The sequence below is a fragment of the Mauremys reevesii genome, linkage group 9 (genome assembly GCF_016161935.1).
Source record: "Mauremys reevesii isolate NIE-2019 linkage group 9, ASM1616193v1, whole genome shotgun sequence".
In the NCBI taxonomy this organism is placed as follows: domain Eukaryota; kingdom Metazoa; phylum Chordata; order Testudines; family Geoemydidae; genus Mauremys; species Mauremys reevesii.
Window position 1 is genome coordinate 64,501,740 of NC_052631.1, and position 24,994 is coordinate 64,526,733.

General features: G+C 47.8%; 1 protein-coding gene across 1 annotated transcript in view; it reads left to right on the forward strand.

The window, feature by feature from the left end:
• Positions 1 to 22,010, forward strand: part of GABRA3 (gamma-aminobutyric acid type A receptor subunit alpha3) — a 115,489-nt gene extending 93,479 nt beyond the window's left edge. Inside the window, exons 7-10 of the mRNA XM_039489942.1 lie at positions 3,084 to 3,227; positions 5,551 to 5,703; positions 10,610 to 10,821; positions 21,627 to 22,010. Coding sequence (XP_039345876.1) covers positions 3,084 to 3,227; positions 5,551 to 5,703; positions 10,610 to 10,821; positions 21,627 to 21,959 — 842 coding nt within the window. The 3' untranslated portion in view covers positions 21,960 to 22,010. The remainder of the gene's footprint in view (positions 1 to 3,083; positions 3,228 to 5,550; positions 5,704 to 10,609; positions 10,822 to 21,626) is intronic.
• Positions 22,011 to 24,994: the final 2,984 nt, after the last annotated feature.

Below are 24,994 nucleotides of genomic sequence, written 5' to 3' on the forward strand. Positions count from 1 at the left end.
TTCATGGGGGGGGGGAAGGCAAAACTAACATCTTTGGTCCTCTCTGATGTTCCACAATAGTCTGTCTGGTGTCCATGGACCTTCCCTTTTGGGCAGGACTTAACACCTTCTGTTGGAGACCAGCGCTTCACACTGGTTAATGTCTCTCTCCTGCCTGATGATTTACACAGTCACAGGGGCTTACAACACAATGGCTCAAATATTGCCTTACAATATGGGGATATATATGTTGTAGATGAGATTAATGCATGCAGCAACTTACAAGCATTCAATAAAGTCTAAACACTAAACGCATTCTTATAACTCTAACACCTATTTTAACAACAATAGCACACAGGTGAGCCAGGCCGATTTCAGCCATGTGTTTGTCAGTGATCCGTTGAGACATGGCGTGAGCTGGCGTGAGCTGGCACCTGGTCTGCCAGCATCACACACACCAGAGAAAGACCATGCAGTCTGGCTCAAAGTAGGACATCTGTGCCGGGGATGCCCAAGACTAGGGCAGCAGAGGATGCCGCAGGAGTTGTGCCACTTATGGTCCTGATTTGGACTGGGCTGCCCCACATTGTGCAAAGAAGATATTAAACAGACCAGAAATATCTTCAGGGCTTTAAACGGACCCAAAATATCTGTGCCACTGCTACATGACACAAGGAATGCCTTTGTCCCAGAGGACAACTGTTATAGACTTGACAACCTTATTTGCATGCAGGATAACATGGGGTGGGAGGAAAAGGAAGGAGGGTGGATGTCTAGCACTGAAATAACAGGAGGGCTTTCTAGTCTAAGGTTAAGATGCATGGACTGTGAGGATCCAGGACTGCAATAAAAAGGGGTGCTGCAGATCAGGATGCCAGTGCACTGGCAGAGGTGGGAGAAGGGCAGGCTTGGAAAAGCAGAGCGCTGCCGGTCAGGTTGAAGATGCATTAGCCGAGCTGCGCTGGAAGTGCTTACACAGCACCGTTATGCACAGAGAAACGTCGCCCATTCATCTAAATCACCTTTTATTCCTTAACACTTAACAGGATTGCCAAAAGAGAAAATGCAGTCATGGCTTTTCTTTTTTAATTAGACAAATCATTGAATTTTCAACCCACAATGTCCCACAAAACTTAGGCTGGAATTTGACCCATCCTGGAATTTGACCCAAATATCCTGGTCTCATTTTGGGTCTTGTAGGGGAAACCTAGGGAAAGGGGAAGAGTTAAAAATCTCTTCTCAGTGTCCTTTCCCAGCATCTGTTTAGCAGGCTTCTGCGGTAGACGTGTAGACGTAATCACTGCAGGGAGCTGCAGTCAAGTGTGGGTTAAAGCAGGAATCTTGCCATCTGGCCCTTATGGTACAGCTAATGGTCTCTGGATGGCTGGGAAGGTCTCTGGTTCTGAACACCCATGTCAGGGAACTTGCATCACAAACTGTGCCATGGAGCTGTCTGCAGGTATGCACCTCATTGTCTGCAACCTCCCCCCACCTTCCAGGAGGTGGGAGGTTAAAAGAGAGCAGAGTTATCAGCATATTGCAAGTCTCATGATATTTGGTGTTTTTCTTCAAGTGCCAGCTTCTGGAGTCCTATGATTTTGCAAAAACCTCAGCTATTTTTTTTTTTTTTTACAATAAGGCCATTTCTAGTCCACCTGATTGAGGTGAAAATCTTGAAAATGTGATTCTCTAAACACTCCCGCCCCAGAGGGCAAATGCAAAGAATCCAAAATGTATTGTTTTATGTATAATCTCATGATTTTTAAGAGAATCTCATGGTTCTTTGGAGCCTGACTCCTGCTTTTTGAATGCTGCAGATTTGGAAATAGTGAGAAAGCAAGGATGTGAGTATGTATAAGTGTGAGTGGGGGTGTTTGTGCATGCAAGTGTAAGGGGGGGTGCAGGTGGGGATGGTGTGAACGTGAGTATGTTTGTGAGTGGAGTGGGAGGGTTGAAGGTGTGTGTGAGCACATGGGGAGGCCGGCGGAGGGGAGGGGTGCATGGAGACAGTAACCAGGCAAGTAGCTAGAGCACCGCTTTGTTCTTGCACAGTGCCACCTCTCTCAGTAATTTAGCAGTCTCCTGCTGGACTGTCTCTTCTGCAACTTGCAGGCAGCCACTTCCAGTTTCCAGCCCCTGTAGCTGACTCCTGGGGAGGATGACTGGCAAGCTGGTGGGGGAACCTGTGATAATGCAGATGGGGGGGGCAGAATGGAGGAGAGAAAACTTTCTCAAGAGCCAGTTTTTCACATACACTGGGGGAGCTTAATGGCAGCTGTCAAGAGCTGCAGGCTGGTGAGTGTGAGGTGATCTCTGCCTTTTTCTTCTCACCCTGATAAGAAATGACCTAACATTCAGCAGAAAGTGTACACACCCCTCCAGTGGCTGGAGCCCAGCACCCCTCAGATCCTCAGCTTATTAGACTAATTATCCCTGACCAATGTGCTGGTGACTGTGGGTTAGAGAGGGCCCCGATGGAGCAGTGGCATGGAGGCTGAGCACTGCAAAGGACAGAGTGGAGCCCAGTTGATTGCTCAGCTGCCTGCCTGGGGAGGGAAGATGGAGGACTGAGGAGAGGGAGGAAGCTCAAAAGCTCTTTGAGCCATTTGTATGTGGCATGGGCCTCATTTAATAAAGGGGGCAGATTTTCAAAAGCATGGATGGAATTAGGAGCAAAGGAGCTTCTGTATGCAGAATAGCTGTGATTTGGGAAACCCAGGCCTGCCAGATCCAGATTCTTTTTCTGACGTAGCCCAGCGGATATCTGAGGCAGATGCTAGAGCAGAGAGAAGCAGCTAGCTCTCCATGTTCCAATGTGTTCAGAAATGACAAGTCACTGCCAGGTAGGCCAGAATATTAAAGGGGAGTGTGCTGCCCCTTAAAGTGTCCTTCGACCCCTCCCTAAACTCTAAACATCCAGTAGGCAGCCCTGACTTTGGTTATATGATTAACTGTTTCTAAAGTCATCTTAGTGGTTAGACATAACTGGCCATATTATCGCTGTGGCTCCTCTGAAGATGCACCGGGGCTGAATGTGGCCCCAAATCTTTGCTATGTTTTAAGCTGGTCAGAAGCATGACCTCCTTCCTCTTCCTCCTTTGCAGATGCCTACACGAAGACAGAGGTGATCTACTCCTGGACGCTGGGGAAGGATAAATCAGTGGAAGTGGCCAAAGGTGGATCTCGCCTGAATCAATATGACCTTCTGGGCCATGTGGTCGGAACAGAGACCGTCCGATCCAGTACAGGTACTGGAGTGAGGTGGGGCTGGAAGTGAACATAAGAGCTGTGTGCACTGTCAGGTGGGGTGTTCCCATGTGATTTGAATGTATATTTTTGTCGTGGTTGGGTCCATCATGTCTGCAAAGTAAATGGGAGCCACAGGGGGTATCTCAGTCAAAGGCAGAACTTCTAGTGATACCCAGTGACACTTGCAGGCAGTGGATCATATCCAAGGATAGCATGGCCAGCATCACAGTAGCCTTAGATCCAAGCTGGGGTTATGGGGGATGGAGCCATTCTAGCAGTCGAGGCTATGCATGGGCATTACAACACTCCTTAACACCATGCTGTGTTCTTGCGTTGGACAAAGCAGAGGGAGGTTTTGAAGGATAAGCAGCACGGCATCCCGTAAGAACAAGCTGGCCTGGTGGGAGAGGGAACATTCCTAGGTTATGATGGACGGAATCTCCAGCTGCACAGGGTCACCTGATGTGACACTCAGCTGTTCGAGTGGACACAGCATGTCCATGCTATGAAGGAGAGCTCCATAACACGATGCTGGTGCTCAGGAACCATTGTGCTGAGTGACATAAAAATGCCTAGCTAGGAAGACTGGGGGATAGAATATATCTAGGTTTTTCAGGACCCTACCCCAGCATTGCAGAGCTTATCTCCCTATGCTGGGGTGTTTGTAGATGGATCATATCCACGCTATGAGGTACCACACAGCATCTGCAGCAGCAGAGACACCTGCTCATATTCTGTTGGGCAATGGAGCAGGAGAGGAAGTGTCAGGGCAGGTTTTCATAGGCACAAATAGCAGTTAGGCACCCAACTACCATTCACTTCCATTGGCAGACAGGCGTCTTTCTGCCCACTCCTATTGAAAACCAATGGGATTCAGGCAGCTAACAGCCACATGTGCCTTTGGAACTCTCTCACCTTGCCCAGCTGCTTCTCATCACCTGGGGGTGCAGCTGAATTGGCTGAACTTTCAGTCTCCCAGAAGAGCGTCACTCTGATTTTCACTGAGTTTTCTTCGGCAAATATTACGTCAGTTGTAGAAGAGTGTCCCAACCAAATGTTTTCTGTTTAATGACCAATACTAATCATCTCTCTCTCTCCCCATCTGCCGCTCCTCCCTTTCCCCTGTGAATTCAGGTACAGAGAGCTGCAGTTACCCCATGTGTGTCTCTTCTAACTTTCTCCTTCTGTGTGCGTGTGCGCCAGTAGTTCTAGGGTATTTCCTCTCTGTTGCTCTGATGTTAATTGTATCCGTCTTTAACAGCTCATATCGCCTCCCTGGAGGACATGTGGGGAGTCCAGAGAACTACGTGTCATAATATTCGATCTAGTTCTGCCCTCAAGTTGTACTAAAAATAATAACAAAGTAATAGGCTGAAATGGTATGAAATTTGCAAAAGACACCAACGCATAATGGCTTAACAGAGCTAGAGTGGAAACAAAAGGACACCGTGGTCCAGCAGTGATGAAGCCAAACTGAAGGCTTCGATATTACCCTGAGCGCTGGGGCAGAGGGAGGGGAAGGAAAATAGAGATGGCAAATAGACATAATTCACTGGCTCGCACCCCAGGCCTTGAACAACCAGCCTCCTGTTCTGACCTTCCAGATGAATGATACGGGGGAGGAGTTGGGTATTGACAGATCATAACATCTTTTGTCAAACCATAGAGAGTACCAGACTCCTACTGTGACAAGGTACAGGTGATGCAGTCTGTAAAGAGTTACGGGGCCCTTCCTGTCACATGGCTGCGTGTGGGGGGGGAGTATAAAAGGGAGTGGAAGCTGGTTCAGAAGAGAAGCAGGTGGGCGGGGTGTGTCTTCTCCCCTCTGGGCTGGGTGAAGCAGGGAAAGCCACTGGAGATTGTTGCTCAGTGGTTTTCAGTTGGTTTGCTTTCATTTTGTCAAGTCCTGAGGAAAGGGGCTCTAGTGCTTGGATCTTTATATCACTTCTCTGGCTGATGACAGTTCTCACCAGCGTCCACCTACCCACACACAAAGCAATCTCTGTTTGTACAAAGCAATCTCTATGTTTGTATACAAGAGTGACAGAGACCCCAATTTTGTTTTGCAACAAACATATACCAGTTTCATGCCATTGTGGTATGATCTACTTTATCATGAGGTATCATAATACATCAGATGGTAATTTATACACATGCTGCAATATCATGTGATACAGCCCTACAGGACCGAGACGTTCACACGACTCACGCCCTCTGGGGATAAAAATGCTACTGTGAGATCTGGACTGAGGATTTATTGGTTCAGGCCTGGCAAGTAACAATTGTTCTGCTGCTTTCTGCTCTAACCTGCTGTCCCTCCAGGGGAATATGTCGTCATGACCACGCACTTTCACCTCAAGCGGAAGATTGGGTACTTTGTGATCCAGACGTACCTGCCCTGCATTATGACAGTCATCCTATCACAGGTTTCCTTCTGGCTTAACAGGGAGTCTGTTCCCGCCCGGACTGTATTCGGTGAGTTTCTTACATGCAGTATGCTGATGGGTGAGGGATTTCAGTGGAAGAGCAACCATGGCTGCTTAGGTAACCATAGTACTGAAGGGAATGGCACCACACCTGTCTGTCTGCCTGCTAGTGTCTTCTAATCTGTCTGGTGCTCTTCTCTGTGCTACCTGAAGGTCTCATTTGTGAACCTTGTATTTCTTTTGTGGAGACAGCATATCTCCGAAGTATCCCTAGCCCCAGGGGAGGCTCTACGAATTCCGCTGCCCCAAGCAGGGCGGCGCGCTGCGCCGCTCGCGCTGCCAGGCGCCGGTCCCGCGCCTTCGCGGGACCTCCCGCAGACGTGCTGCTGGTCCCACGCCTACGGTGGAGCTTCTGCAGGCATGCCTGCGGGAGGTCCACACGAGCCGCGGGACCAGCGCACCCGCCACAGTCATGCCTGCGGGAGGTCCGATCGTCCCATGGCTCCGTTGGACCTCCCGCAGGCATGACTGCGGAAGGTCCGCCGGACCCACCTGCCGCCCTCCCGTTAAAATGCCGCCCCATGCGCGCGCTTGGCGCGCTGCGGTCTGGAGCCGGCCCTGCCTAGCCCCCTGCTTGTGGATCAGTTTAGTGTGCAGGGCTGCTGAGCAGTGCTGGGGATCGTTGAAATCTGTTCTCTCTCACCTATTAATAGGTGCCTCGGATTCATGTGAACTGTTGCCCTCCGCTGAAGCATGCTAGCCCGGGGGCATAGGCAGGCATATGCTGTGTCTGTTGCCACCTCTCATTTTAACTTCTAAGGAGTAATGTTCGTGATGGGGGTTTTATCCTTCCTCAGACCTCTTATTAATGCCTATCTGGCGGGCAAACAGCAAGGCTGAAGTAGCCAGAATCCTGATCTCCGAAGCACTGCCAGCCTGGATTCTAATCAGCCTAACCGCTTATGTCTATGTGCCACATGGGACACAAGGGGGAAAGAGGCACCTTGAGAACAGGAGACGCAAGGAGGGAGGCAACTCAGAACACGATGAGGATGGCTGAGAGGCAAGAAGGAAGTCAGAATGAGTAAGGAGCAGATGTCGGAGCCTTTCTTCTGTAGCTAGCCAGTCATTACCTGAAATCCGTGAGCCTAGGAGCTAGCACTTGAGTTAAAACCTGCCCTCCTTGAGGAAGGTCATTGAGAAGGTTTACAAAGCTAGCGGAATCTACCTTTGGCCTTGTGTTCCCTCTAGTCAGGATTGAGGCCTAGGTGCAATTTGGAGGCAGCATTGCTGCTGGTTTTCTCTGGGCAGTGGGCCGAGTTCAGGTGCCCTGGATAACACTGTTAGCTCTCTGACTGATCATGGATGTTGTTGACCTGTTGGCAGAACCCAGCAGAAATGAATGTAATTTGATTGTCCAGCAGCCCCTCACGTAAACAGAACATTCTGTTGTTTCTGCTATATAATAGATTTTACTGTGCTTGGTGGGGAGTGTTTTTTACTGGAAATATGACTGGTTTAGATTGTGAGCTCCATTCCTTCCCCTGTGTTTCCCACAGCACCCTACACACCATTAGTGTTCCTCAGAATAGCCCATCGTGCAGCCATCGGAATCAGTGAGAAAACCCCAAGTGATGCCAAATCAGTGCTGAGTAATAGAGCAGGGCAGCAAACAGTTTTCTTGAAGATTTTCAAGACATCAAAAAGTTTTCCCGTCCCAATGGGGATGAAAACTCAGAATATTGACAATTTTCATGAACCAAAAATGTTTTTAAAAAATCAATTTGGGTCAGTCAGAATGTTTTGTTTTGATAATTTCAAAATGTTTTGTTTCAGTTCTGACCTTTTCCCTCTTTTAAAAATGAAAAGATTTTCAACATAAAAAACCTGAAATTTTCCATTTCAACAATATTGGCACTTTTCCCCTCAAAATTTTTCAAGTCAGTGCATTCATCAAAACTGACCCTGTTTCATGGAAACAGTTTGGGTTTCAAAGTATCAGTATTCTTCAGCAAAAAACTGTCTGTCGACAAATTTCTGATCAGTTCTCCTGAATAATAACAAAAATCTAGATACTGATAAGCCAGTTACACAGAACTGGCTGTGAAACGTAACAGGTGTATATGGGGAAGAGGGCTATGGGTCTGCATACACAGCTTGTACTGCTGATTACACTCCTGGTCCAATCTGTGCATGTGCTGATCCCTGGGCTGAGTCAATAGGACTGAGCCTTAAACTGATTGTTATTATTTTTGTTTCTTTACACAATATCTTTTCAGAGGTGGGAGGTCTGGCCAGAGTTACAAATATATTAATGAACTATTTTAAAATGAATTCCTCCTTCACTCACTTGCCAAGGCCTGAGACCAGGGTCTCCTCATTCCCTCTACGACATTGCTGGTATTAGAGAGGGCTCCATTTAAGCATGACAGGTGGAGGTGGCAGTCTGCTAGAGCTAGAGGGGGCTCAGCCCCCCAAATCTATCCAGCTCACCAGCTGCCTGGCTGCCCCCGGGCACATGCCCATCTCTGCAGTCAGTCCCAATGCATGCCATGTGATGCTGCAGGAGGTGCCTTGAGCCTTCCCCTCATGGTGAGAGCCAACTGGCTGGAGCGGGAACCTGGCCCAGGCCAGCACCAAAGGTCAAAATGGAGTCGCCGCTGCCCAGGCTCATTCTCCAATCCCTGGGCCTAGACCATGGGACAGGATGGAGCCAGGATGAATGCAGGGTGGGAGGGCTTACTCTCTGCTGGGGTGAGTTCGGGGGAGGCCTGCTCTCCAGCATCCCACTCCCCACCCCCTGGATCTCCCCTGTGCACTGGGCTGGGATAGAGCTGGACCCAGCCCCTCCCTCCCCCATATTTTAATCTCTACCTATGATGGCAGGTGAGAGCGACCTTAGATTATGCGAGGTGTGGGGAAGACAGTAACTATTGTCACACTCAGTAATAGCAGAGACCCTTTCAACCAAGTTTTTGACCTTGTTCGTTTGCCTCCCACCAGGTTTCTAATAGATGAAGGATTTCAATAACGTTCTTGATAAAAACATCAAATAGTGACCGTCTGGCAATTGAAAGAAAAGAAAAGAAAAGTGGATCCATTTATAAGAGTTCAAAGCAAAGAAAACTTTGACATTTAGAAAGTTCCTCCCCCGATGGGTGATATCAGAAAAGTGAAGTAGGGAAGTAATTTCCTGGTAATGCCCATGTATGGGAAGCTGGAGGCTCTGCGAACGGATAATAGGATACAAAGTCTTTCGCTTTCAGGTTGCTGGTTCAGATCTCCATGTGTGTTGGCCGGTGTGAAATGAATTGGTTGATCTCAGTCCAGTTGCCCAGGGGCAGGTGTCCCATTGCTGCCAGAGCTGGCACCCATATTTTCAGTCTAAGCAGGGAGGCCAAAACTGAACAGACCATGGAGACGCATCCCTTCAGAGGTTCCTCTTTGCAGATCATGCTTGAGGCAGATTGGCAGGGAGCTGTGAGGGAGCCTTGTATTAGAGCTGGATGGGAAATGTTTTTTCCTGGCCCATAAAAAGTTTCAAGACCTAAAAATAAAAATAAAAAGTCAAAATCTAGAAAATTTTTGCAAACTGAAAATGCAAAAAACCTTTCGGTTCAGGTTTCAATAATTTTGAAACATTTCATTTTGCCATTTTAAAAAAACTATAAATGGCTTACATTTCAAAATGAAATCTTGTTTTGAACCGGAAAACGAAAGCTTTTCATTTCGAAAACAGCAAAATGAAATCTTTTGACCATTTCAAAACTTTTTTAAAACAAATGTTTGAGTCAAAAAATTTGTTGGAACACAGCCTTTCTCAGGAACAGTGTCAGTTTCAATGAATCAGTTTTTTCTGATGGGGAAAAAAAAGTTTCATTGCTGTGGAGAGGAGCCCACTCTCCAGGCCGGTCACTAAACTCCACCCCACTTTACCAGATAAACACATATTTATTTGTCGTGTTGAAGTGGTATGGTATGCTAGGGATACTTCTGAGATATTCTATGTCCACAAAAGAAAAACAAGCTGCTGTATTGAACTTGAAAAAGACACGAGTTGTCACATGAATTGAAAAGCTTTGACATTGTTAACAATTTTTCATGAAGAATGTCATTCGTTTAAAAGGCCATTTTGCAATGAATAATTGCAAAAATTCTTGATAGCGTGGTCCAGTGGTGAGAGCTCCAGCCTGTAAGTCCAGATACCTGGACTCTATTCCCAGCTCTGCCAGAGACTTTCTGTGTGATCTTGGGCAATTCACGTCCCCACTCTGTGCCTCAGTTTCCCTATCTGTAAAATGGGATTAATTGTGTTCACTCACCTTTGTAAGGTTCTTTGAGGTCAGCAGATGGAAAAGATTGCATAAGTCTTAAGTGTTAGTTATTTTCTTGTGGGAGGAAGTAAGGAGGGGAGCGCAGACAGATATGTATTAAATACTCCACAAAACACAATTTTAAATATCCTAATAGCAGCTCCTTCACAAATGTCCAGTTAGATCTGCCTGGCTGGCTGCACCTTACCACTGTTTGCTATTTTATGTGGTAGCAACCAGAAGCACCAGTGTACTAGACTCTGTACAAACACATAGTAAAATCAGCCCTGCCTCATAAAGTTTGCCATCCTAAGTAGACAAGAGGTGTGAGGGGAAACTGAGGTACAGAGAGGTGAAGTGACGTGCCCAAGGTCACTCAGAAGGCCAGTAGCAGAGCCAGGAATGGAACTCAGGCCCCCTAAATCTCACATCTGGCCAAACTCATTGCTGAGGTAAGTGGGCACAGGCCCAGTGAAATCAATGGGGCTGGCCCTACATGCACCTTTGGTGCATTTGGTCCATGGGTGTGATGGCATCTCTCCCTGGGAGGTCAAAGAGAGAGTGGGGAGAGCTCACTGACCAGGCACACAAACACGGTTGCATGTTTTAACAGCACCGTCCTCTTCTGCTTTGTTCCTGCAGGTGTCACCACTGTTCTCACCATGACCACACTGAGCATCAGCGCCAGAAACTCCTTACCAAAAGTGGCGTACGCGACGGCCATGGATTGGTTCATAGCCGTCTGTTACGCCTTTGTGTTTTCTGCGCTGATCGAGTTTGCCACTGTCAACTACTTCACCAAGCGGAGCTGGGCCTGGGATGGCAAGAAGGTGCTGGAGGCCCAGGAGATGAAGGTGAGTCCTGTAGGCAAGGCCAGGGAGCACGGGAGGGCAAAGAAACGCCCCACGAGAGAGCTGCATTGGGACCAGGAGTGGGTAACATGCAGCCCGGCACATTCCAGTAGGCTGGATGCTATTCACTGGGGTCATCAATTCAGGTCTTGACTGGAGCGGTTCTTGGGGGTGGAAGGAGAAAGGGCTGGTGCAATATATTGTCTTGATCGTTAGCTGGGAAACCCCCCCTACAACACTCATGTCTCCATCTGTCCCTCCCTCTGTGAACGTGTGCGCTCGTGTATGTGTGTCTGTCTCTCTCTGGTTGCAGCTGTGCACATTTCTGTGTGGTTCAATTTCTCTCTTCCTTTGCTCACTGCCTGCTGCATTTTGCGCCATGTTGCTGCCCTGATGCACCAGCATAAAGCCTCAAAGCCAGGTGCTTGGTGGGATGCTGGCCACATTGAAGAAGAGAAGCCGCCAGCCTCATGCTTCTTGCTCCCTCACCACCTGTCACGGTGGATGCCCCATGCTTTCCCCCCAGTGCAGAGCAGGCATATCAGAGGGAGGGTGATTTTAACAGGTGCTCTTTGTTACCCTCAGCCATTGGCAGATGGCTACAGGGGCGGGGGGGAGAGGGGGAGAGAGTGATCTGAAGCGGCAGCTGGCAGAAAATAAGTGGGTATCGCCCAGGTTTTCTCTTCTGGCTTCGGATCAGCTTCTCTGACAGCTTCCTTTGTGGCAGCCATCGCTGGCCTTCGTTGACACCCCCCTCCCTCCATGCTGATCTAATTGGGGCTGCTCAGAGGAATTGCTTGTTGCACGCTGCTCCCTTGTTTATATTTATTGAATCAATTTCAAAATCAGCTTTGTCCTTGTTCTTGGTTCTGGAGCACTTTTTTTTTTTTTGCATGATGTGCTGCTCAGAACTGTTGAGGGACTGTGTGCAAATATCTTGCATCATTGAAAGAAGACCAGGGGAGAGGGAATTCAGTAGTTCAGTCCTTGATTTTGACTGAGCAGCAGCATTGCAAACAAGGTCAAAGGGGGGGCAATGTGCAAATGGGGGCAGATTAAAGAACTAGAGCCAATATCAACCCTGCCATAGCAAGCCCAGCCCTCGTTACCTCTAATGTTGATTCCCTGCCTCTTCTGGGTCCTTGGATCTTCTTTACACCAGTGTGATGCTACAAATTGAGTCTGCACTTCAAAAGAGATGGCCTAGCAGAGTGGTTCTGTAAGGCCAGTTGAGACCTGATGGAAGCAGGTGCAACGCCATTGAGATCGACCACACATGATAGGGCTGAATTTGGCTGAATTAGAGATTAAAGACCCAGTGAAGTCAATTGAATGACTCCAATTGACATCTGTGGCTGTCGGATCAGATCCTAAATTGGTTGGGTCATATTTAGGAATGGGCAGAACAGAGTGGCTAAAATAAGGATGGATGCTGGGTGCTTATCTACCTGGTGCTTATCCATCCTTATGAGCTTCACCCACTTCTGGTCATGTTACAGATCAGGAAAGCTGACCAGATTCCTTCCATTGCGGATGTATTTTCTATTCTCTTTCCCACGACATCTAACACCAACTATTAAAAGAGCACTCCAGGAAGAGTGGTGGGCTCATGGGGCTTGGGAATTAGCTACATCCCCATGTTTGTTCTGCTTTTCTATCCTGCTGACGTTTCCAGGCAGAATGTCATGATGATTCCTCGCTGGCTCAGTTTCAGCCTTCAGTGAGCTGATCGTGAAACAAATGGCAAGTTATGTGGTTGAATCTGGAAAAAAAACACCCACAAAAACCAAAAACACCCTACTGGCTTAAGACTGGATGTTGGCAATGTTAGAAGTATTTGTACCAGCAGTAAAACTAACAGTGATATACCCAAGTGATATGCCCAAGCTGAGCTCTGGTCTTTGGAAAGCTGTCCCTGAAACCAGAGGGTTTGTTATTTACCCTTATGATTATTAATAAAAGCCCAGTTGTGTAGGTCAATGGTGCACCAGAGTGCTGTATGGTGCAGAAGCCTGGGCAGTAGAGAGGCAGCAAGTTCAACACCTATAGGTGTTTACCATGAGATGTCTTTGCACAATAAAAGGAGTTACACAAAGAGACAGATCGTGAAATGAAAGCTGTAGGGTGGAAGTCAGAGTCCTTGATGTAGCTGACAGACTCCTGGAAGCCTGACTTTGTTAGTTTGGTCTCATACAGAAGATGAATGAAGAGGACCTGGTGAAGGCAGGATGGCAGGAGTGGGGATAGGAAAGAGACCCGAAGGAAAGCTGAGGAAGCAGTAGGTGGATTGTGGTCAAAGAAGATGGTAATCAAGTGAACCCTAGAGCTGCCTCGGCCCAATGAAGGTGGTGGATGCTTGCCCAGTCCCCCAGCCCCTGATGAGGGAGAAGAAGAAGAAGAAAAAGATGTAATTATTAGCACTTGTGAAAGGGGCCAGATTAACAGCCCTTGAGGCTCAAATCATCTCTTTATGTATGGCACCGACAGCAGCAACTTCTCCCACACAACCCATCAATTAGGGTGGCTGGGTGTCTTGACTTCGTGGAGTCATCCTGCTTTTTCAGGACTTCGGTAGAATCTGCTGACCTCCCCCACCTGGACATCTGCCCTCTCACTACAGCTGCCAGAGGTCTAGAGGTCCAGGCACACTGTGGTACATTCTTCTGGTGTGTTATTTCCCCTTTCCCTCACTCTTCATCTGTCCAGTAATTTACAGCCCAGCTACAGTGTATCTGTGTTGGGCCCTAGCTAGGAAATGCCGAAATGCTGCATTATTTGCAATTCTCATCCAAGCAAAATCAGGAAGCACCACAGATCTCATGAGAAAGTCACCCAGCCCCAGCCCACATCTTGATATGGTTTGACTAATGCTTCTTGGAACCAAAGCTCCTATAAGCCTTTTGTGTCTCTCCATCACTAGTGGCTTCCTAAAAAGCCCTGTTGGATCAAAGAATTTCTTGCAGTAGCTCTATTTCACAAGGTTAGAGCTGCTGCCGCGGACCTGGGACTATAGATCAAACTGGGGAATGCTCTCTGGTGCCCAGTGAAATTATTTTGTTTGAGGGCAGGGGATCAGTTTTGAAGAGCAATCTGCAGTGGTGTGCTGAAAGGCAGCAATAAATCAGAAAAGAGAAAAGGCTGAGGTGCCCATGAAAGATGAATGGTTTCATGACAATCCACTTCACCGCTGGAATCCCCAGAGTGGTCTCACTAAGACGGTCCCCCTGAATGGAACCTGGAAGGACTGCCTCTGTGGTGAGAGAGCCTCATCGCTGGAAAAGAGATGGCTTGCGTCTAAGGGGAGTCTTCCTACTGGACTCTGGCGATACAGCCTCCGAAGGGAGGTGCCACGTCTGAGGGGATTCCCCACCACTCATGGGTAGATTGGCTGCCTTAGAGATGATTCTGACCACACTGTAATCCCAAGGGACCAACTGCCGTGAGATTGTCACCGCTGGAATCTATGCAGGCCACCTTTATGGTGATCTTTGCAACTGGCATCCAGAGAGATCACTTCTAATGGGTCTTTGTTACCGGACTCTGGAAAGGCCGCCAAACTTGTGAGAATGAAAATTGCCAGTGATTGTCCCACCCAGAAACAATATCCCTCCCTGAGGGTGGGGCTCTTCAAGGGATCCTCCTCTGGGCCTGCCTACCTGCCACTCCCCTGCAATGGCATCATTGTCTGTACAAGCATCACCACTTAGTTCTGTCTCCTTGCCTGCTCTGCACTCACCTGAACATCTGGGAGCAAAACAGCTCCCAATTGGAGTAGCTGCAACCAGACACCTGGAAACGCAGCAGTGTAAAGTCCCATGTCAGGCGGCGAGAAGATATCGCTCCTTTCTCATCTGGTCATCAGGCCATGGTTCTAATCACGTGTGAGGTTGAGCTCAGGCAGCTTCTTCTCCTTCCTGTCTTCTCTGGGTGAATGTCACCAAAGAACGTTCCCAAAAAATAAGAAAAACTCTTTCACTCGGTCTCTGATCTGGTTCCCTCCCTTGTGTTTGTTAGACCAGCGGTATGAACAGTGTGTGAGTGAGTGAATGACACAGGATTTGTGTGCCTCATCTGCTCACCAGTGAACATCACATAAAGCAAGTCTGCAACTCAGATAGTGAAAACGTTTTATATGGGAACAGTTTCTTCTTTCCCCTTTGTTATTGTACACGGTGCATCCATTTTGTTCTCACCCTCACCAGAGGAGGTGGACTGGTACCAAATCCTCAATCGGATCACTGCCAAACCTTGGGAAAAAGTTATGCGCCAGATCCACACTTAATGGCTCGGGCCCCTCTCTACTAGTTGCTTCTCCCCATCCCCCTGAGAGCAAACAAGAGCTTGCTGAGCTCTCTCACCCTTACCTACTTGCTGTCCGCAGACCCAAGTCTCCATTATCTTGTACCTTGAATAGTCATTGTTGCCCGTTGGCTCCTTTTAGCCCTAAAATTGGCTTCACTTCAAAGGCCCATTGATATAGCCCACTTGCAGTTCCTTGGCCATGCCTCCTCCTTCTCCCTTCTCCAGCTGTATGGTTAGCTGCATCCTTCTCTCAGCCCTGCCTGCTTTCCAGCCTTGATCCTTCAAAGGTTTTGCGCCCCATCCAGCACAAACAAAAGGAGGGGCTACACATGGGCATAAGTGAAGTTAAGCACTGGACAAAGCCTTCTTCTTTGAGCAAAAGCAAGCTGGAGGCCCCTGGCCTATCTGCTCCCCTACAGGTATGCAGGGTGAAGAAAGAGTGGGTTGGATGACGATGAAGAATAAGCGTGTCAGAGGCCACATGGGCATAAAGATGATCCTCATCATACAAATGAGGTGCTTAGCTACATTTTTGCTAATAGGCAGGAGTCACTTGGTGGCCATGCGTCATTCTCATTAATGCAAGGTTGCATTTCTCTGTGCTCTCTATCCTGTTCAGCACTTGCTACCTGGCCACCTGTCTGTGCTACATTCAACACCCTCGTTGTACGGGATCCAGTCTCCAGTGTGTGCGAGCCCTATCATTCGAAACACACCAGCCACTGTTCCAGAAAACACTTTCCCTTCTGATCCACTCCTCATGCCAACTCTGTAACCCCTCCTCCAACCCTCTTCCCACTGCATAGCTGAAGCAGTAGAGTCCACTGTGCCCTTCCAAACCCGGGATCGAAAATTTCCTGAACTGAAAATGTTTCAGGGAGCAATCAAACCACATTCTACGGCATACAAATACCCTATCTATAAATAATGGCAGAGGACAGATCCTTTGCATTTCTTTAGCACAGCCCAAGATCCAAATGTGCTTTACAAATGGCAATGAACTAATCCTCCCAGCCCTCTATGAGGTAGATGGGTATCACTATCTGACTGGGAAACTGGGACACAGAGAAGGTAAGTGAAAGTCAATGGTAGAGCGGGGGATGAAACCCACCTATCCTGGGTCATGGCTTTCGTCTCTCAAAGGAGAAGGCTCAGCTAAATATAGATAGAGTCAGATTCAGCAAAAATCTCATTGCCAACCAGTGTGTGTGTGTATGGCAGGGGGAGGAGGGAAGCTTGTCTCAAGAACATGATGTGATGAGAGGTCTATAATGCACTAGAAATGTATGTCTTGTCACGCTAGCTTTCCCGGCATTTCCTCCATTAGGAATGCAATGTGTAAAGTCAGCTTTGTGATGAATGATGGAGGGTGACCGCACATTCTCTCCCAATGGTGAGACCTGTACTGGTTTTAAAGGACCTGGGTTGTTTTTCTGCTCTTTTTGATTTTCCACTTTCCCTTTCTATTTTGCTAGCAAAGGGAATCCCACACAAATAAACACGCCGGGAGGTCAGAGGACTGGTTTGTATCTGATTGTAATAAACATGTTTTTCCTGGTTGAAATCTTGCGTGAATCATCAACTATATAAAACACAGCCCAGGGAACCTAGGGACAGACCACATGTGCCAATCTCTCAAGAGTCTGATTTCTTGAGCTTCTGAGCCTCCGTTACCAGGGTACCCTCGGAAACTCATTACAATGTGTGCACAGCCTTACCGCTCTAAGCGTCATCACACACCACATTCCCAAGCAGTTGAAAGTCAAAGGCTATTAGGCTTCAAGCATTCCTGCACTTCCTGCCTCCCTTAGGGCTTAAGGGCCTGATCCAAAGCCCACTGAAGCCAATGGGAAGGCACTCACTTCAGTGAGTGAGTTCACTACATACAATGTCTTCGTTATAGCGAGTGCCAGTAGTAAAAGATGCCAAGCAGCTTTTCACATGCTTACACCAGGCTGGCAAGGTCACCTCTTGGAGGGAAACACTCCAGGCTGAGAAATGGCATGTCAGTTGCAGTCTCTCATTCATTTCTAGTCAGTAACATGGCTGATTAACGATAAAATAAAACAGTGCACTTTCAGTAGAATTCTGCAAGCAGTAATTGATCATTCTTTCAATCCATTATTATGTATTAATAATCTTACTACACCCTGTAGCTACGGTAAGAAGTCATCACAGTATATGTAGTGTTTAAATGGTAAAACATTTTCAAACCTTTATGTATCTCTTGATGGCTCGCAACACGCTCACACAACTCACCTTCTTTGAAGATGTACAATTAATCATGGCTCTGATCAAATTAAGTGATCATTATTCAGTTGCTCAGTTAACCACTGAAGACAATAACAATCCTTACCACCTTCTCAATAAAATACTACAATCGTGGCCTGATCATTAGTCTAATCAGTCTTTGCACTTTGTCACTTGCGGTTCTATTTGTGCAATTGCAGGAGTTATTATTGGAACCGCCATCACTTAATGTGTTGATTGGATACGGGTTTAAAGAATGACCAGCTGCTGCCTGTAGCATCCCACTGAACATGCATTGTGGACTGTCACATTTTCCTGAGGTAACTGACCGGGGGTAAAATTCACCTGTGCTTCGGCAGCACTGTGAAGCTGCAGAAAGAGTAGACAGGTGGGGGAGTCTCCATGCCCCAGGTACTGCAGGAGGGTGCCTGCAACTAAGTTTGCGTGCAGAGGAGCTTTGGATATGAACCATGCCATACCACCCTGTCTAGGGGTTGCAGAAGAGCAGCTGCCACCATTGCAGTCTACAGGTTGAAGAGCAGCTAGAGAAGAACTGTGTTGCTGTTCTGGGGTGGCCTATCCCAGCATCTGCTAAGTGACCTTCACAAAACCCAGCCACGGTGCTTTATTTCACCCTACGTGATTAATGGCACATTTTAGTACGGGAGATTGCAAGAACACTGCTGAATCTTCCCTCAGCAGGAGAGAGAGATGCGGGGTTAATGGCCATAGCCAGGTACATATGGGAGTGAAGGGGCTTGATTGGCTGTACCGTGCCGCCTTCAGAGCACAACCATTTGGGGAAAAAAACCTTTGCAAATACATAATCACTGAGTCAGGTTCGCTCTGATGCTTGGGGTCTTGATATTTGTTGTTGAAGTGTTTTTTGAAGTTGACAGTATCTTCCTGGAAATACCCATGCATCCTGAAGGTTTCACAAACTTTAGCAAAGGTTAATATTTGTCTTGAACATTTGTAGCAGAAAGTGCAATGGGTTTGTTGAGGCTCCTTGAGTTTAAAAAGTTGCAGTCATCCAGCCTGTCATAGGTTTTCTCCCCCACTTGGAGCTTTTGGGTTCCAAGATGGGGACCTGCATGAGCTCCTCTAAACTAATCCTAGTCTAGATCTGGTCCTGCTGCCACCAGTTACGTTTAAAGTGGATAACACACTGCCTGTTCCCCCAAACTCTCCCTGGGGAACACAGATTCAATCTCCCTGAATCTCAACACAAAGGGAAGCAGCCCACTTCCCCCCTCCCTCTCTCTCCTAGCCTACTCCAGAGAGATACACACCGATTCAACTCCGTGAATCAAACCCAGGAGGAACTCACTCTTCCCCCCTCCCCTTCCCCTGAATTTCCACAAGAGAAGGAATTAACCAAGTCCAAAGAAAAGAAAAGAGTTTATTAAAAGAACAAAAGAAAGTACACTATCTCTGTAATACCAGGATGGAACAATACACAGAGTCTAACCTATAAACCTGGAGAGAATTCCCTCTCCCCCTTTTCTTTCTCGGTAAAAGCAAAGTAACAGCAATAGAAATAAAGAGATTCCTTCAGCAAAACACACAACTGCAAATGTAGAAATAAACTTATAATACTAGTACGCCTTTCTAATACTCACTAGACTGAATAGATGAAAAGTACTGCAGAAACCTGGGAGGACTTGATTAAGATGACTGGACTCCCCTAGCTTACAAGGGAGACTCAACTCAAAACAAAGAACACAGAAAAAAAAACTTCCCTCCACAGAGATTTGAAATTATCTTGTCCCTGATTGGTCCTCTGGTCAGGTGTTCCTCAGGTACTGCTTGTTAACCCTTTACAGGTAAAAGAGACCTTAACCCTTAACTAACTGTTTATGACACAGCCTATGAACAGGAACAATGCCATGTGACTTAGCTGACAAATCATGGACAATGGATGGTGAGCAGTCAAAGGAAGTAGAAAAAACATCCTGGCGATAAGCCGGGTTGGCTCAGTGAACAATTTGTGACCCGAAAAAGGAACTAAGTTTGTACTAGTGCTATGCACAATGAACAGGTGGGCCAGCTCTGCTGACAGGCACTTCAAAGGCCAGGCGCTTGGAAAAGGTGGGTGATGTGATGTGATGTTCAAAGCTCTGATGGCATCACATTATTCAGTCAGCACTCTGGCGATTCTGTCCATGTTTGACAGGGATATACAGTGAAAGGGTCAGCTGTGTCCCTGGTGGAACTCTAGTGAAGTTAATGGAGGACGCAGGGGATGAATTGGGCTCCCATTGCCTGATAGCTCCCCACCATACCTACAGATAGTGATTGATACGAATTCACCAGGCTGGAGGCTGGGGCTGAGTAGAATCCTACAGGCTTCCCACTGGGCAGGCTGTTTATTCAGCGCTGGTGCAGCATAGGGATTGCAATGACGTTTCTGCTTTTACAGACTTTCATGCCGGGTGTGACTGAGTCACAAGCAAGTAGAGTGGCTTGATCTGGGATTACACAGGGGGTTAGTGACTCTCTTGTGGCTCTTGCCTCCCAGGCTGTTGTCCTAACAGCTCCGGCTGGTCTGTTCCAGCCACAGCCAGAGAATGTTCGGCAGTGCTGCCTACATGGTATAGCAGGCACATCTGTGAAATGCTTTCCCCCTTGTAAAGCAGTTGCTGCTAGCAACTGTTCTCCACACCCTTTGCACCTATGTGTCTTTGTGAGCATAAATCCCTAGGATGCCACATCTTGCACCTCTGGCACCTGGATCTGCTCTGTGGCAACTGCAATGAGCGTAGAGTGGGATGTATGGGCGATCTGTCGGAGTCTCCCTGGGCTTTTCATTACATGAATAAGGTCAGCTTGTGTAATATGTACCAGATTTCCTTCACTGGGTCTGGTCTCATCCTCGAGACATCCAATCTCATCTTCTATCCCCTTTCCTAGCCCAAATCCTCTCCCCCGCCCCTCCGCACACACACACACTCCATTTCCACCATTGGTAAACCTGAGCCTGCCATCCACCTGCCATCAACACTGTCCATTTTGCATCTCTACTTCATGCAGCGTGACCAACCCACAGCCAATTTAGCTTCTTCACATGCTGCAGAAAGTTCCCTTACCATCAGCTCACTCTGCTAGCAGTTTGGTTGTCATATAAGCCCAATGACTGGTGAGAGGAGATATGTGTGGGGAAGGTGCATATATCTCCTTGGATTTGTTTTGCCTAGTAGCAGCACTCCCTGGACAGGAGAGTGAGATAGAAACTTCCCTCAGTGCTGGGACTGCCATTCCCACAATCCCAAAAGCCATGAGCCAGCTTGATTGCCAGGGTCCGTCCTTCATCCTGCCAGCCTAGCTCCTGAGGCACTTTAAAAGGTCCCTTGGATGTATTTGAATCCTCATGACATCATATTGTGCAGCACAGCAGTGCAAAGGGTGGATGACCTGCCCTTGAGGCATGGAGGCAACACATGGTGTTGCATCATGGCACCACGATCCAGTGTCATCATGCATGGTTACAAGCATCCTGACATGAAGACACAAAAGTCACGATGATATAACCCGGTATCTCAAGGTGATTCACTTTGTCCCACCGGACAAATACAAACACGTGGCAACCCCTAATCCGTATCAGTGATGCTCCTCACCACAACATGAGCCAGGAAGCAGGGGTAGATAGTTTGTTTGAGTGCTTTCCCAGGACGCTGAGCTCATTGGGTCTGATTCTCCTCCCACATACACCACGGTTACTGTGTGACTCCTCACATGTGCCAGAGCAAGATTCAGCCCAGATGAGGTGGAGACAAAAGTGCCTCCCCATATCGTCAGGTGCTGGTTTTACCTACATGGAAGAGGGAGGGATTGGAGCAGAGCCAGCATGTTGGCTATGTGTCCGTTGTGCCACTGGAGCAATGCTAAGGGGATATCACTGGACTGAGCACCTGACCTTTGGTGGTTATTTGTATCGCAGTAGCATGTAGGATTCGCATGACCCCATAGTGCTAGGCACTGTGTGCTGTACTTCCAGGGAGTGACTCCTGTTTCCAACTGGTGTAAGCAAGAGGAGAATCCAGAATGCTATCGTCCCCTTCTCCAGCAGTCCAAGTAGAGCAGGGATGAAGAGGCTTCTGAGCTCTTATTACACATGCTACCACAGTCTTCTCCCCCCACCGTTTTTTCCTTTGGGTCGCAGTATGGCTGCCACCCACACAGCTGCCAGCTGAGAGGGGGAATGTTCTTCTTACACTTTTACATGGTCTGATACAGATTTTTTCCCCCTTCCCTAGAAAAAAGAGCCGGTGGCGCTGGCCAAGAAAGCCAACAACACCTACAACATTGTGGGCACGACGTACGCCCTCAACATCGCCAAGGACCCCGGCCTGCCCACCATCTCCAAGAGTGCTGCTGCCACTGCCACCGCCACAGCCACCATGCCCCCCAAAGGCCCCCGCGTGGAGGAGAAGCCCCCGGAAAGCAAGAAGACCTACAACAGCGTCAGCAAGGTGGACAAGATGTCGCGCATTGTCTTTCCCGTCCTCTTCGCCATTTTCAACCTGGTCTACTGGGCCACGTATGTAAACCGGGAGTCGGCCATCAAGGGCATGATCCCCAAACAATAACCCAGCCACACAAACCTTCCATCTGTGAATGCCATCCAGGCAGGAATTCTCCGGGGCTTTCTTCTTCTTCTTTGTTTGATTTATTATTATTATTAATATTAATTTGACCTATTTTGATTATTAGAACATTTTTAATGTAAACAAAACTGTGATATTTATTTAACTCCTTTTTGGTTTATTTTAGTTTATTTTTTTTCTGTTGATGATAAAAAAGGATTAGGAAAAAAAGTGTGCCTCTAACATGGTGGATCTGATGTCCTATCCCCGTCCCCTCCGCCCATGTCTCTCCCCCTCCACTCCCTGTGAAATGAAAGCTGTTTGCATGCTGTTTTCATTCCATGCTAAGCTTTACTGAGGCCAGCTGGTGTGTTTTTCAACCTCACTCCCACCCTGTGATAGACTGCCCTGGTTTTGTGGATACCTATTGCTTAGAGACTCCTGGAAGCATAGGGACATCAAGGATGCAATGACCTCTGTGGACATCCTGCCAGTTGGGCTGACTTACTGTGTTATTCTTTGCAGTAGCTTTATTCTTAGAGCAGCGACTGGTTTGTGAGCTGTTCAGGGAGCTGCATAGCTTCCACTGCAAGGCAACCTCTGTGTTACCGTAGTCAGCTGCCACATGCAGCTTTCATGTTTGAACGCAATGGGTGAGGCCGTAGCTGTCGTGTAACTGGCTGCAGTATCATGTAGACATCTTCAGGGCTGCCAATTCTCCATCTTCACCCAACCATCTGCCTTCCATCTTCCTTCCCTGTCTCTGGGCAGAACCAAGCACTCCTGTCAGAGTATCCTCTTCCACTGCAGTTCTACCACCCTCTCCTAATGGAGTGAAAACAAGCAGAACATTAGTTATTTGTGCCTCCAGTGGGCACTTCATATGGTGCTTTCCATTAGACAGAGAGACACGTAAGTGTCATCAGGGTGAATCAGTGATTGACCTCCCTGAGGAGCACCAGAAGCTGAAGCGAAGCTGAAATCCTTGGAAAGTTATAAGCCGCAGTCATGTGGCTTCTGCGAGGAGGCTGCTGGCAGCCCAGCTCACTGGCCTGCGAGCATCCTATGGCCTCCTTTCTGTGTACACCCATGTGCATTTCAGGTGAAATTGACACTCGTTCAGGGCACTAGCACCAGTGGGACTTAAATGGTGCAGTGGCCTGGTGCTGGCCGTCAGGGATCAATTTCACTCTTGGTGGGCAAAGGCTTAATTGATTATTAAGAACAGTACATGCCCTCCTGCAATATTCACGGGGACTGCAGGATCAGCGCAGGGAAGCACAGGGAATTTAGGCCTAGACTGTGCAACCGTTACTCATGTGGACGAGCTCTTATTGCACATGCTCCCACAGCTTCTTATCCCTCCACTGACTCGATGGCAGCATTGCGCTGGCTGTCCTCTCACAGCCACTGGGGCAGGAGCTTAGGAGTGGCCAGACTAGATCGAACCCATGCTCCATCTGGTGCACTATCCTGTCTCTGACTGTTCCCAGCCCCAGAGAAAGGTGCAAGAACCCCACAGTAGGCAGATGTGGGATAATCTGACATCCACAGGCTTGCGCTCCCCTCCACTCAGGGGCGAGTGAGGAGCACACAGACCCTGAATGCATGTGACATTTCCTCAATGCCTGTCATGCCAGAGAGCTGACTCAGCTCCCAGCGAGGGTTCGCCTCACCTGCCACTGCAGGAAGTGACGCTGGGGTGTGGTTCGGCAGCTGTGTCACTTTACATCAATGACAGACAATGAAAAGGTGACGATAACCAGGGAGGCTGCAGAGGGCCTTCAAGTGTTGGAATTTGCCAGGATATAGGGGCTAACCTCACAGCTTTTGCAACCTCCTCTACTCTGACACCACTGTATTCTAACACCACTGCTGTCACAAACACCCTTTCTCTAAATTACCATTTACCACTAAAGCCAGCCCTGTGGCAAACAGGCTACTCTAATCCCCCGGGCACTAACACTGTTAAGTATTCCAAGCACTGCTATTTTAACACCCCTGGAGCTAACATTATCCCTGCCCCAAACTCCGCGACTAACATCACAAGGGCTAACTGCTGACAGGCTATTTCATGTCCACCAGGGGGCAGCCCTTTGCCAAGGGTCAGTTGGGTGTTTTGGAAAGTATTTCCAGGTCATTTTCTTAACTAGCCAAGACAAAGTGAATGTCATAAAATAGTCATGTCACTATCATAGTCAAGTCTAAGTGAGTGAAATAGAAACCCTATGAAAGCAAACACAATAAAATGGTTACTAAAGAATATCAGGTGTTTACAAAAGGTATTCTATCGAATGCAAACTTAAACATGGGCCCTGCAATGTCACAATGACCTCAGCAGTGTTAAGCAACATGCTCCAACTGGATATGCGCATTCATCCCCTTCAGCCGCTCTGCCATGGGAAGCACAGATCCCTTTGTCCAATGTCTCACTAGGCACGTTCTTGCTGCTGACAGTCCTGCTTCCTGGAAATGTTCTTTGATGTCTGTTTATTATAACTCTCGCTAAATTATTTATAAAGCAAACATCTAGATTAAACCAACTGAAAACTGCCAGCAGCTCTCATTAGCCACTACACGGCATCTGAAAAATGCCACGGCCAGCAGTGGAGTGATCCCTCACCTCCCATACCCCCCTAACTGGGACACTGATTCCGAACTGACACACAGGGAAGTGTGCTGCCTACTGAGTTATCAGGGCCACAGCCTGGCTATTTCTTGGAACTCTTCTATCCACATTTGGGCCAGGCCCAAGCCTTAGGCAAGGTAAGAGATGGGAGAGGCCTTGGTTGATGTTTCTCTGAGTGAGTGTTTTCTTAAGATGATTTTTGGAAACTCTTCAACATGGATGTTCTTATCTGTCTCATCCTCGGCCTTCAGAGTGTGTTTCATGCCCATATCTAGCATGAAACCTTTCAACCTCTTGTTTTCTCGCTCTGGGGTGGTTATTCCTACAGAGGTGGCTAGTGATGGTGAAGTGATAATGGGTCACCCCACCATGTTACTCTTAGATTTTAGATGTCTGCCTGATAAATTGC